We start from the raw sequence: 13,898 nt of genomic DNA on the forward strand, positions 1-13,898 counted from the left end.
ATAATTCTGAAAGACAATAATAATATTTAGCCACACATGTATGTGTATGTGTGTGTGTTACTGCATCGTTGCCAATTCAAAGAGAAATAAATCCCTAATTGCTAATGAATGACTCTCTTTGACAAGGGATCAACAATATCACAATATAATGCTTTAGGGTTCCTGGATGAAAACAGGATTCAAATGTAATAGTCCTCCCCACAGAGCCCTGGCTGTAAATGCCGTAAATGGCCACAGAAACAACTAATAACTATATTGAAAATGTTCAACAAGCCACTTATTATAGGGGGAGAAAAATGCCATAAACAACGAGTGATAAATGACTGTTCTTTTATAATATGACTCATTCAAACATGGTCTCAACAATTTGGTACGCTGAATGGTATAATCTGGAAGATTAATAGCAAAAGCCAAGGGGGAACTTGACAGGCAAATTACAATATACCTAAAATTGTAGTTAAAGGAGTGATTATCTCAGGGCTGATACGTATCAATTACAGTTTTATAATCCCCACTGACCACAGTAATTATACAGTACTTTTGATCTATTTTAGCCCGTTTGAAGATAACATCATTTTTAAATCCTAGAGCGAGTTAATGACTTTTTAAAAACTGGTTAAAATGACAAGACAAACGCATAATTAGCCTTTAAGTAAAATTGGTAAAAAAAAAAAAAAAAAAAACTGTCCCAGTGCTTCAGTCCTGACAATATTATAATTAAACCCGACAATAATAAATAAAATCAAATAAATTATAAACTCAAATAACCTGAACCGTTGTATGGTTAAAGACAATATGAATACATGTAACCAAGAGAAGGATATAGTTTTTATTGTTTTCCCCTTATCTCAATACAGTTGTATTTCAGAGTCACGCCTGCCATATGAAACCTCAATAATTACAAAATCCTGAATCCATTATGTTCATTTGCATTGGATGACACGGTTCATTCTGGAGACACTCCCATGGGGATACAGTGATGGACTTATTCAATCAGGGTAACTATTTCATTTTTTAAAGAGGATTAGGGCCAACTAGGAGTGAGACAGTAATGGTTAACCCATTTTGGGCGAGAACGCCTTTTGTTGTTTTATGTTATACTTTAGCTATTGAAAAATAGCAGATGTACGAGCTTGTAGGTCTGCTATTTTTGAAAAATCGTGAAAATGTGGTGCAAAGCTTTGAATATACTCTTTCAGAGCGAACGTTTTTAACTAAAATCTTTGCTTCTGGGAGGTGGTCCCTGAAACAACACATTTTCAGATGGGGGTCGGCGGCCAATTACATATATTTTTGGGGGTCCTTGACATGAAATAGTTTGAGAACCACTGACATAGAAACATGAGGTTTTACAGAAAACTGTCAGGATTCAGAAGACATTCTTTTTTATTTCAACGTCAGGCCAAAATGGGTTAATGTGGCCACAGATCGCCACCAGAGAAAACAACCCACGTACATAATGAGACAACCCACCGGAAAGGTCGAGGAGGGTGGGAAGGACATATCATTCATTTCTAAACAACTAAAATCTACGTGAAATTAACACTGGGACTAAAACAAGGATTTTTTTTTAATTTTCTTTTTTTTACGCCTTTCTCCCTCAACTCAGGACAGGTTGTAAATTAATTTCCATTAGGATATGATGAATAGGGAGGGATTGCTAAAGCCGTGACTAGGGGCGTATATATTTACAATGCTTAGAACAAAGACGCCTATAATCTATACAAAGCACACGACAATACCCGTGAATAAAGAACCTTGTTCGAAAATGGGAGAGGCAATTTTTCTAATTCTGTTAATTTCACTTGCAAAGCAATTAAAAGCAGGCAGAGATAATGCTTGGAAACAATCGCTGGCTGACAAAGTGTTTCTCTCTTTGTAAATGAAACATCTTTAGGCTAATTTCAACTTCCACGCCTGCATGGTTCACTCTAATTTCAGATAAAATTAACATAGCTAGATTTGGACCTTAATAATACAAAAAAGTACAGAAGATCGATCCAGTACACAATATTTTTAGAATTAGGTCTGTGTCGCACTGAGCATTGCTAGATCTAATTTTCCAGTATCTACGAGGACATTTTCATACAATTAATTTTCCTTTAATCATAATTGTACAAAGGGGACTTCTCTGTATAAAATTCCAATTATATTTCGTGTTTAAAATGTAAGTTTGAATTATGATTTCTCTGCTCATCATTACTGTTCTGGTTTAACCAATTTTGGGCGGGAACCCCTTTTGGTGTTAGCATTGTGTTATGCTTTAGCTATTGAAAAACAGCAGATCTACAAGCTCATAGCGCGCCACCGAGTGGCGAGCTACAAGCTTGTAGATCTGCTAAAAAAATTAATAATCGAAGAACGACTGACATAGAAACATAGCTTTTTCAGAAAACTGTCAGGATGTAGAAGACATTTTTAGAATCTGATCCCAGGTCAGAATGGTTTAATGAATCAATCGCCACATCGCTGCTTTCAGAGACATCAAATGGTGCGGAAACAGTTCCGGCTCCTCCAGCCTCTCTCTCTCTCTCTCTCTCTCTCTCTCTCTCTCTCTCCTCTTTTATCCAAGGAGAAATAAGTCTGTGGCTGCCTTCCTTCCCTTCTCTCTCTCTCTCAGTCTCTTTCCAGGATATAGTTGACAGAAAGGATTGCAGCGAAAGGGGGCTATGTGTGATAACTACGGCACGTTCTACTTCATTTACCCTTTTTAAAAGTTACCACCAGATTAATTGTACCATGGGCTCCCTTCTCTGTGTGATATCCATAAGGAAACTGGACTGAACTAATTCAAAAGATGGGAGGAAATAATTGAAGACGCAGACCTACATTTATGTAGGTCTTGCGTGAGGCACACGTGCTCTGACGGTGTGAATCAAGGCCTTTTCCTGCACCTACAAAGTTTGTGTATGTGTGCATGTGTGCATGTGCGCGTGCATTTACAACGTAAATTATTTATAGTATTTGTTTATCTTACACAATTTTGGCTTCCAGCTCATAAAACCCACAGATTTTCTAAAAATTAGAATACTTGTGTGAATGAATGAGCATGAAGGTTTTAATCTGAATGCCACATTAAGAAATGAATCAAAATATTAAAAGGTACAGAAATGTCAATCTTCAATCCCTTTGCCTTCATCACTGCCTCGATACGCCGTGGCATTGAGGCAATCAGCCTTTTATTTGGCATTGTTCAGGAGTTATGGATCCCAGGTTTCCTTGATGCTTTCTATCAGTGTTTCTTTGTTTTTTGGGTCTGGTGCCGCTCATTTTCCTCTTGACAATAACCCATAGATTCTCAATGGGGTTTAGGTCCGGCGAGTTGGCTGGCACTGTGATGGCATGGGCATCAAACCAGGTTGTGGTGCTTGACGGTATATGGGCAGGGGGCCAGGGAATCATGTCCTCTTAAACATTCTGGTATACTGTTGCGGTGACCCATGGATTTGTGTTTACCAACACCTGCACTGGACCCAAATCATGACTGACTGTGGATACTTCACACTGGACCTCAAGTGGCTCAGATTCTGTTCCTTGCACGTGTCTTCCTCCAAACCCTTGGACCTTGATTCCCAAACGAAATGCACACTTTACTGGGCTTCCATAACTACGGGCAATGCCACAGCAGGCCGATTGTGTATCGCGGCAGTGATGAAGGCAAAGTATTGAAGATTGACATTTCTGTTTTGAAAGTACCATATTTTGATTGATTTGATGATCCTTTTTTTTTTTAATATATATTTTTTATCCCACGATTTTGTAACCCATTTTTCACCCCTGTGTCAATCATCTAATGTGATCCTGGGCTCTACACACCCTCCACCAACCTATAGTCCCCATATATGGGGGACAAGGGGAGAGCAACGGACTTGAACTCATGCTTCCTTCATGCCTGAGTGTCCAAGTTGCTCCTTTACACCTGACAGGGGGGAGTTTCCCTGGTTGGACGTAGCGCGTGGAAGGAACACGTTATTCTAACCAGTTCCTTTCCCCTCCATCAGGCGCCCCGGCTGGCCAGGGGGAGGCAGTTTAGTGACCAGGATTACTGCATGTTTTTGTGAGGGTACCTACCCTAGGGGACACGGGGAGAACATGCAAACTCCACACAGAAAGGCCCTTTCGCCAACCCCGCCTTCGGGTATGGGCATTGATGACGCGGAGGAGGAAACACGCCGCCAGCGCCCACAGCGCCCCGAGCAGGAATAGAACCCAGGACCTTCTAGCTGTGAGGCGACAGCACTACCAACTGTGCCACCGTGCCCCGATCCTAATTTCGTTATGAGGCATTCAGATTAAAACATTCATGCTCTGAGGAGTAAATGGTGATTTCTTCACAGTATTCAATTTTTTTGAAATTCTGTTTTAGTGGGTTTTTATGAGTTTTATGAGAATTGTGTAAAGATAAACAAATAAATACTTTTACATTCACAAATTTACGTTGTGTGCACTTTATTTTTATTTTTTATAGAGGGATAGGTATACAGTATAGGCCAGGACTGTACAGGTCAGGAAATGGCGAGAGAGAGATGGGGGAGTGACACGCAGTAAAGGCCGGGTCGGGATCGGGAGTCGAACCCGCAGCACACTGCCAGACTGGGTTACCAGCCAAGGTGCCCAGATGGCTATACGGCAGCCGCCAGGGTTAAGTTAAGGGGCAAGTTAAACTTTTTGAATGGAATTATGGAAATAAACCAACTTTTCCATGATATTCACATTTTTTGGAAAGGTGCTGTGGTCGGTGGATACCTCGTATGTCCAAAACAGTTCTCTTTTTAGTTAATTTCAAATTAAATAAAAATAAAACAAACAATACAGATACAAGCTCACAACACGCGACAAGTAGGGCATTGATTTACGAAAAAGCGTAAAACAATATGGAGATTTAATACATTTCTGCCTGGCAGACATGTAGCTCACACGAGGCTTCACGCTCAGTCCTTCAAAGTGGTATGACAATATGAAAAGGTAGCAGATATCTGCCATCAATGAAAGTGCCACTAAAAAAAGCCATATATACGACTTGAGAAGAGACAAAAAGGAAGGAAAACAACGAGAGGAAAAAGATGATTTAGTAGTTAGTGGTGAAACTGAAGCCGTTTTGTCTAGAGGAGAGGAGAGGACTGAGAGGAGAGGAGAGGAGAGGAGAGGACTGGAGAGGAGAGGAGAGGAGAGGAGAGGAGAGGAGAGGAGAGGAGAGGAGAGGAGAGGAGAGGAGAGGAGAGGAGAGGAGAGGAGAGGAGAGGAGAGGAGAGGAGAGGACTGAGAGGAGAGGAGAGGAGAGGAGAGGAGGGGAGGGGAGGGGAGGGGAGGGGAGGGGAGGGGAGGGGAGGGGAGAGGAGAGGAGAGGAGAGGAGAGGAGAGGAGAGGAGAGGAGAGGAGAGGAGAGGAGAGGAGAGGAGAGGAGAGGAGAGGAGAGGAGAGGAGAGGAGGCAGAACAAAGTGTCAGAGCTGATGAAGGCACCACCAGATAGATACTGTTTTATTAACTCGCTGCGTCCACATCAAACCTGCACTAAGCAGCGTGCTGATTAGACACGGAGACAACACATCAAACCTGCATGCTCAACATGACTGATTAAACACACGCAAGCTGCTCCGCTCTCATGCTAATAACTCGTTACTAGAAAAAAAAGAAAAGGGAGAGAGGAGAGAGAAAGAAAAAAAAAAGCACACACTTCTATCAGACAACAATCAGACTTGAGAGAGAAAAGAAAATCCTTAAAAGGGGTATATTTAGACAGAGCAAATAAAGAGAGGGGGGACAGAGAGGAGAGGAGAGGCTCTTTGGTATAGACGCTCTTGAAGGAGTAACGAAGCTACCTGACACGGAGTCACGCACTGGAGAGGAGCCACTTATTATTCACAGGAAAGAGAAAGAACCGCCGATGATTGAGTACTTTTTCAACTTTGTGTCACTTGACATGCTGGGGCACTTAACACGGTTCAGCTTCTACCGTTGGAAGATATATAAATATATATATATACAGTTTATACACACGTGCAGTGTGTGACGCACGCACGCACGCACAAATATATTGGTTTCTGCAAAACGCCCACACAACGCGTTGGGGCCAGAGCGGTCTGCATTAAATGTGAATTCATGCGACTGTGGATAAAATAATCAGGATAATAAAAGGCGAACATTAAAATAAATAAAAACTAGCATCTGTGTAAACATCCTTTAATGTTTGTTTAGAGCACTTTCCCAGCCAATATGGACTTTAATGTTTGTGTAAGGGCAGTTATGATGTAAATCGTTTTCCAGCAAAGTCTATAGATTTAATGTTTGTTTAGGGCACTAAATGACGACGGAAGACGTCGTGTGGCCGATATACAGTGGGCGCCCCTCACTTCACACAAGTGTGATCATTACAATACTGCACTATCGTTTTGGGGGTTGTTTGGGTCTTCAAAGCGTGAGTGGTAATGCCTTCTAACTAGATTTCCAAGTACTAGATTCTGACTATCCATAAACGAGTGGAGGCACACACACACATTGTAAAGAAACATTTGAGACTTGCTCTGCCAAAATGAAACATCCTGCAGCAATATGACATGTTTCACCATGCTGACATGATCAGACTGCAAAGCCAGGCCAGGAGTGAGCTAACGACTGGACAACCATCCTTTTGAAGGGACATCTACATAGCTATAGCTGCCGTGACGATATCTCACTGACTACAATATCAGTTATGCTTAATTGTTTATTCTACTTCTTTTTTGAGGGGCGCTAGCCCCTCCTATATTCAGCTATTAGTGTAGATTTCCGTCCTACACAAACACTAAATTCCCGTTGACAATGAATGGAATAGAATTTATGTCATACTAGAACGGTGCCCGTGGGGCCTCTACAGCGGATGCCCGTTGGGCACTGGCCTACTTGGAACGATGCAAGTTGGAAATGAATGCCCCCACCCAGATATTATGTCTGTCTCCCTTTTATGCCCATATATGGAGTTATTTGTAAGGCATGCCCAAATATATGGAGTAAATGAAGCCAGCTTGTGGAGTTCTGTGACAGGCATGCTCAAATATGGAGTGTTGTGAGCAGGTCAGAACAGGCCAGCCAGATGATGTGACTTCCTCCTGCATCAGAGACCCATCATTATATCATCATCATCATACTATAATTAACCAAATGTCTGTCCGTGTGTGTGTGTGTGTGTGTGTGTGTGTGTGTGTGTGTCTGTCAGAAACAGTGCCGTAACTCCTTACTGCCTGCACCAATCACTCCCACAGGCATTGACCATATGCATATGGAGGGCGTAACGAAGCCCTTTTTTCGATTTGACACATTAATGATTATTAATTTATTTATTAGTCAATTACAAACGCACCCGGGCGCAGTACCCTTCACGGCCACAAGGGGGGTGAAATATCTCACAACGGGTAAGGACTAGTAGTAATAATTTACAATTTGTAGTGTTCCAGTGCGGTAAATAGGAAACAATATCGTTTTCTTTATCACACGCTCTATGCAGGATATTATCCCGACATAGCGCTCCCTCAAGGTTTCTAAAAGGAGAAACCTCCCATGCGATACAAAGTCCTTGGTTCGCATCGGTTCTGACGCTGAAGACAGATCTGCTCCACTATGGGGAGAGCCGCGCAAAAAGAAGAAAACAGATCCCAAAAGAGGATTGTTGATAAGAGATAGGGTTGAAAAAGAAGCTGAAGGCCCAGGCCGTAGCGTAACGGTCTGGGCACCGGACTGGTGATCCAGTCGCGGTGTGCCGCGGGTTCGACTCCCGGACCCGACACGGCCTTTACCGCATGTCATCCCCCCATCTCTCTCCCGTTTCCTGTCAGCCTACTTTCTGTCCCTTAAAAAATCAATAAAAAAGGCGTAAGCCGCAAAAAAATATCTTAAAAAAAAAAAAAAAAAAGAAGCTGAAGAAAAGGGAGAGAGTTCCACCTGAGCTCATCCCCATAGAAGACTTCATCGTTACGACCACAATGCCAGGATGAAACGAGGGTACGCTCTACACCCCTGCTCTCCTTTGAGGAGGCTGAGCGGCGAGCTTTGCTAGTTAAGGAGTGGTCGCGTTACAAACAGATGCAGCACATGACTGAAATGGACATGCTGTCGAGCTTGCTCTGGAAGCTCAGAGGGAGGCTCTGGATGAACTGAAGCTTGAGTCTGATGAGCTGTACCAGGAAGCTCTGAAGCCTGACCCCCTTCTTTTTCCATTTAGTCATGAGGGACCGGCAGCTACACGGCACCAAAGGCCAAGCACGAAGCACCTGATGGCAAATACAATGACATTACCAGAGTCTCCGCTCAATGACAGGGCTCCCATGGTCATGAAATTCCCGGAAATATTTTGAGGAACAAATAAAAAAAAAGGTAAACATTTTCTAATCCTGGAAAGGTTCTTACAGGTTTTTACATTACAAGCTCATAATGTGCTGCAGCGTGATCCTATGCCCTAGGACAGGTGGTATAGCAAAACTATAAGTTGGCACGAAGATTGTAATGGAATTCTATTCTCTATGCTTTATTTTTGCTACACTGCTTGTCTTTGGGCATTGCACATAGGAGTAATTAGAGACTCATTATTGTGCTGAATGATTGTTATATAGGTCTGGAAATTGGGTTAAATATTCTGAAAACGTGTTGGAAATTGTGAAAATGTGACGGGGATTATACGCTTCAATGAATCCTATATACTCTGATGGCCATAGTGGTCTCTGTACTATAGGCCCACCTTTTCCCCCTCTAGCTGAGAGTATGAAGCTCGTCTTGTCACACTCACAGATTTGCATCCGATGTGTGAATTCTTGACTCACTGAAATGCCGAATGACAAGTTGTTTTTCCACATTCATACAGCTGTATAAAATCATTTGTTTTTATTAAGTTTTTCTTAAATGTAACATTTCATGCAACAATAAAAGGCAGATTATTTTATGAGTCAAAAAAAAAGAAAAGAAAAAAAAAAACAGGCCAGCCAGCTCCATATATGGCCGTTGCAGGGCAGGGGCTCTGTCCAGAGCCCGGGGCGGAGGCCCCTTTTGGGGGCGGTTCTGTCCAGAGCCCGGGGCGGAGGCCCCTTTTGGGGGCGGTTCTGGTCAACCGTGGGTCCGACCGACTCGACACCAGGCACTGCACGGTGTGGAACGCGTGTGTGTCGAATTTGAAGCCGATGTGGGGCCGGTTCTCGAGTTACGTGGATTACACACACACAGACATACTGTACATACAGACAGAGACTTGGTGCATTTCAGCTTGTGGAATATCGTCCATTTTTTGACTCTGTCGTGCAACAAAGTATAAACAGGGCTTTACACAAACAACATTGGCATTCTAGAACAACTGGGAATGCCCAGGGAACGCTTTGGAACACACAGCGGAGCATCTTCATTCCAACAGGCCACCACAGCCATGCCTGGAAGAGAAACAGCAACAACTCGACACAAGACTGGAAAGCCAGAGCTAGAAATAAATATGCAGATGGAAGGGGACGGATAAGAATGTTCCAGCCCGCCAAACACCCGGAAGAGAGAGAGAGAGAGAGAGAGAGAACTCCTCCCTCGGCACAGAGAAAAGTGTCTGTCAGAGAGCCATCAGCAAAATCGTACGAAAAGGGGCGATTAGAATATTTATGATAATGAGCGATTACGATAGGACAATATGCCAATGATATTCATGAACACGGGGGGGGGGGGGGGGGGGGGGGGGGCATGGACGTGTTTTGAACGGGGGCCCACCACCCCAAATCCCACCGGCTGGATATACTGACATATATGATGACAGCAGGACACACCCAAACATCAAAACATCGGGGCCGGTACATGTGAAGGCAACAATATACGCCCATGACCCATGTATGTTCTCTGCTCCTGAAAACATCTCAGAAGCATCACTTTCTCCACCAGACAGACAATCTCCCCTCTGCTTTCTCCCCAACATCTTTTCAACAAAACAAAAAAAACATCATCCCTCATTTCTCTCTGCCACCTCTTTTCCCCTCTCTCTCTCTCTCTCTCTCTCTCTCTCTCTCCCTCCATCATTATCTCTCCATTCTGCCCCTCCTTAGCTGCACCCCTGTGTCTTGCACCCCCCCAATCTCTATTCCCCTCTGTCCATTCCGATATCCCTCTCTTTCCTTGCTCTATCACTGGCTTCTGTCCTTCCTCTCTCTCTCTCTCCGTCTCTCTCTCTCTCATTCCCTCTTTAATCCATTCTGCGCGGGAACCCCTTTCGGTGTTTTAAACATTGTTATAATTTAGCTTTTGAAAAATAGCAGATCTACAAGTTCGAACTTGTAGGTCTGCTATTTTTGAAAAATCGTGAAAATGTGGCACAAATCTTTGAATATATATTCTTTCAGAGTGAACATCTTTTTAACTCAAATCTTCGCTTCGGAGAGGTTCCTCCCGGAACAACACATTTTCAGATGGGGGGTCGGTGGCCATGCAATTACAGATCATTTTTGGGGGTCCTAGACATGAAATATTGAGCACCCACTGATACAGAAACATGAGGTTTTTCAGAAAATTGTCATTATTTAGTTTAGAAGACATTTTTTAAAATTGTCGACGTCAGGCCTAAATGGGTTAACTCCATCCATCTATCCCCTCCCTCCCTCCTCTCTCTTTCTGTGAAAAAGCAGTGTGACTGGGAGCGTCACTCTGCGAGGATAGCTGGGAGCCGTTGGCGGTTATCGGCTCCTGCAGACTCTCTCTGCCGGTCTGATCTGTCTCCTCTTCATTAAGCAAATACGCCGACGTGGAAATGAAAACATAATAGCTATTTGATTTCCAGCGAGATATTTTGCATATTGGTTCGGAGCTGATAGTGGAATTTCATCAAGTCGTTTTTTTTTCTTCCCCCTCTCTCTCTCTCTCTCTCTCTCTCTCTCTCTCTCTCTCTCTCTACCCCCAACCCGCCCTCGCCCGCCCCCCTCGCCCCCATCCCTCCGTGCTTTAAAAACTGAATTACTGAGCTGGGCTACAGCTTCAGCAGGATTTCTTTACATTGCTGGGAAGAGCAAAAGGGGAAAAAAAGAGGGAAAAGGGGAGAGAGAGTGGGTGAGAGAGAGAGAGAGAGAGAGAGAGAGAGAGAGAGAGAGGGAGGGAGAGAAATCTAGTTCCCCAGGAAGAGTACTTAAACGATTAAATATCCCCCATTCCCTTTTTTCTCCATTTTTTTGATAACACAAGGAAGAAAATTTAAAGAATTCACAGTGCTTTAGGTTGACTATACTAATCAGAGATAGGAGGGAGAAAATTAACTCCTTAATGAGCACAGCTGTCTCCCTGATAAAGGTCTTGAGGAGACACTGCATGGGTCGGAAGGGACACGCGCTGAACCTTGAGAGAGACAGAAAGACAGGAAAAGGACACACAAAGAGATGGAGAGACATGTGTAGAGAGGACACACAAAGAGATGCAGAGACATGTGTAGAGGACACACAAAGAGATACAGAGACATGTGTAGAGGACACACAAAGAGATGCAGAGACATGTGTAGAGGACACACAAAGAGATACAGAGACATGTGTAGAGAGGACACACAAAGAGATGCAGAGACATGTGTAGAGGACACACAAAGAGATACAGAGACATGTGTAGAGGACACACAAAGAGATACAGAGACATGTGTAGAGGACACACAAAGAGATGGAGACATGTGTAGAGGACACACAAAGAGATGCAGAGACATGTGTAGAGGACACACAAAGAGATGGAGAGACATGTGTAGAGAGGACACACAAAGAGATGGAGAGACATGTGTAGAGGACACACAAAGAGATGGAGAGACATGTGTAGAGAGGACACACAAAGAGATGCAGAGACATGTGTAGAGGACACACAAAGAGATACAGAGACATGTGTAGAGGACACACAAAGAGATGGAGAGACATGTGTAGAGGACACACAAAGAGATGGAGAGACATGTGTAGAGGACACACAAAGAGATACAGAGACATGTGTAGAGGACACACAAAGAGATACAGAGACATGTGTAGAGGACACACAAAGAGATACAGAGACATGTGTAGAGGACACACAAAGAGATACAGAGACATGTGTAGAGGACACACAAAGAGATACAGAGACATGTGTAGAGGACACACAAAGAGATGCAGAGACATGTGTAGAGGACACACAAAGAGATACAGAGACATGTGTAGAGGACACACAAAGAGATACAGAGACATGTGTAGAGGACACACAAAGAGATACAGAGACATGTGTAGAGGACACACAAAGAGATACAGAGACATGTGTAGAGGACACACAAAGAGATGCAGAGACATGTGTAGAGGACACACAAAGAGATACAGAGACATGTGTAGAGGACACACAAAGAGATGGAGAGACATGTGTAGAGAGGACACACAAAGAGATGCAGAGACATGTGTAGAGAGGACACACAAAGAGATGGAGACATGTGTAGAGGACACACAAAGAGATGGAGACATGTGTAGAGGACACACAAAGAGATGGAGAGACATGTGTAGAGGACACACAAAGAGATACAGAGACATGTGTAGAGGACACACAAAGAGATACAGAGACATGTGTAGAGGACACACAAAGAGATGGAGACATGTGTAGAGGACACACAAAGAGATGGAGAGACATGTGTAGAGGACACACAAAGAGATACAGAGACATGTGTAGAGGACACACAAAGAGATACAGAGACATGTGTAGAGGACACACAAAGAGATACAGAGACATGTGTAGAGGACACACAAAGAGATGCAGAGACATGTGTAGAGGACACACAAAGAGATACAGAGACATGTGTAGAGGACACACAAAGAGATGGAGAGACATGTGTAGAGGACACACAAAGAGATGGAGACATGTGTAGAGGACACACAAAGAGATGGAGAGACATGTGTAGAGGACACACAAAGAGATGCAGAGACATGTGTAGAGAGGACACACAAAGAGATACAGAGACATGTGTAGAGAGGACACACAAAGAGATACAGAGACATGTGTAGAGGACACACAAAGAGATGGAGACATGTGTAGAGAGGACACACAAAGAGATACAGAGACATGTGTAGAGGACACACAAAGAGATGGAGACATGTGTAGAGGACACACAAAGAGATGGAGAGACATGTGTAGAGGACACACAAAGAGATACAGAGACATGTGTAGAGAGGACACACAAAGAGATACAGAGACATGTGTAGAGGACACACAAAGAGATGGAGACATGTGTAGAGGACACACAAAGAGATGGAGAGACATGTGTAGAGGACACACAAAGAGATGCAGAGACATGTGTAGAGAGGACACACAAAGAGATGCAGAGACATGTGTAGAGAGGACACACAAAGAGATACAGAGACATGTGTAGAGGACACACAAAGAGATGGAGAGACATGTGTAGAGGACACACAAAGAGATGGAGAGACATGTGTAGAGGACACACAAAGAGATGGAGAGACATGTGTAGAGGACACACAAAGAGATGGAGAGACATGTGTAGAGGACACACAAAGAGATGGAGAGACATGTGTAGAGGACACACAAAGAGATGGAGAGACATGTGTAGAGGACACACAAAGAGATACAGAGACATGTGTAGAGGACACACAAAGAGATGGAGAGACATGTGTAGAGGACACACAAAGAGATGCAGAGACATGTGTAGAGAGGACACACAAAGAGATACAGAGACATGTGTAGAGGACACACAAAGAGATGCAGAGACATGTGTAGAGAGGACACACAAAGAGATGGAGAGACATGTGTAGAGGACACACAAAGAGATACAGAGACATGTGTAGAGGACACACAAAGAGATGGAGAGACATGTGTAGAGGACACACAAAGAGATGGAGACATGTGTAGAGGACACACAAAGAGATGGAGACATGTGTAGAGGACACACAAAGAGATGCAGAGACATGTGTAGAGGACACAC

General features: G+C 43.5%; 2 protein-coding genes across 2 annotated transcripts in view; one reads left to right on the forward strand and one right to left on the reverse strand.

Annotated features, from left to right (window-relative positions):
* The window catches only part of zfpm1 (zinc finger protein, FOG family member 1), a gene marked incomplete at its 3' end in the record, with an annotated part of 111,621 nt that overhangs the window by 67,315 nt on the left and 30,408 nt on the right, over positions 1 to 13,898 (reverse strand).
* LOC310857972 (large ribosomal subunit protein mL40-like) lies at positions 3,481 to 8,288 on the forward strand (the record flags this gene model as incomplete). The annotated part of the gene is given in 7 exon segments (XM_083764017.1): positions 3,481 to 3,515; positions 7,548 to 7,581; positions 7,584 to 7,667; positions 7,888 to 7,953; positions 7,955 to 8,083; positions 8,086 to 8,211; positions 8,214 to 8,288. Coding segments are annotated over 7 exon segments (549 nt in total).

The sequence above is a fragment of the Protomyctophum parallelum genome (assembly GCF_964188405.1).
Source record: "Protomyctophum parallelum genome assembly, chromosome: 4".
NCBI lineage: Eukaryota > Metazoa > Chordata > Actinopteri > Myctophiformes > Myctophidae > Protomyctophum > Protomyctophum parallelum.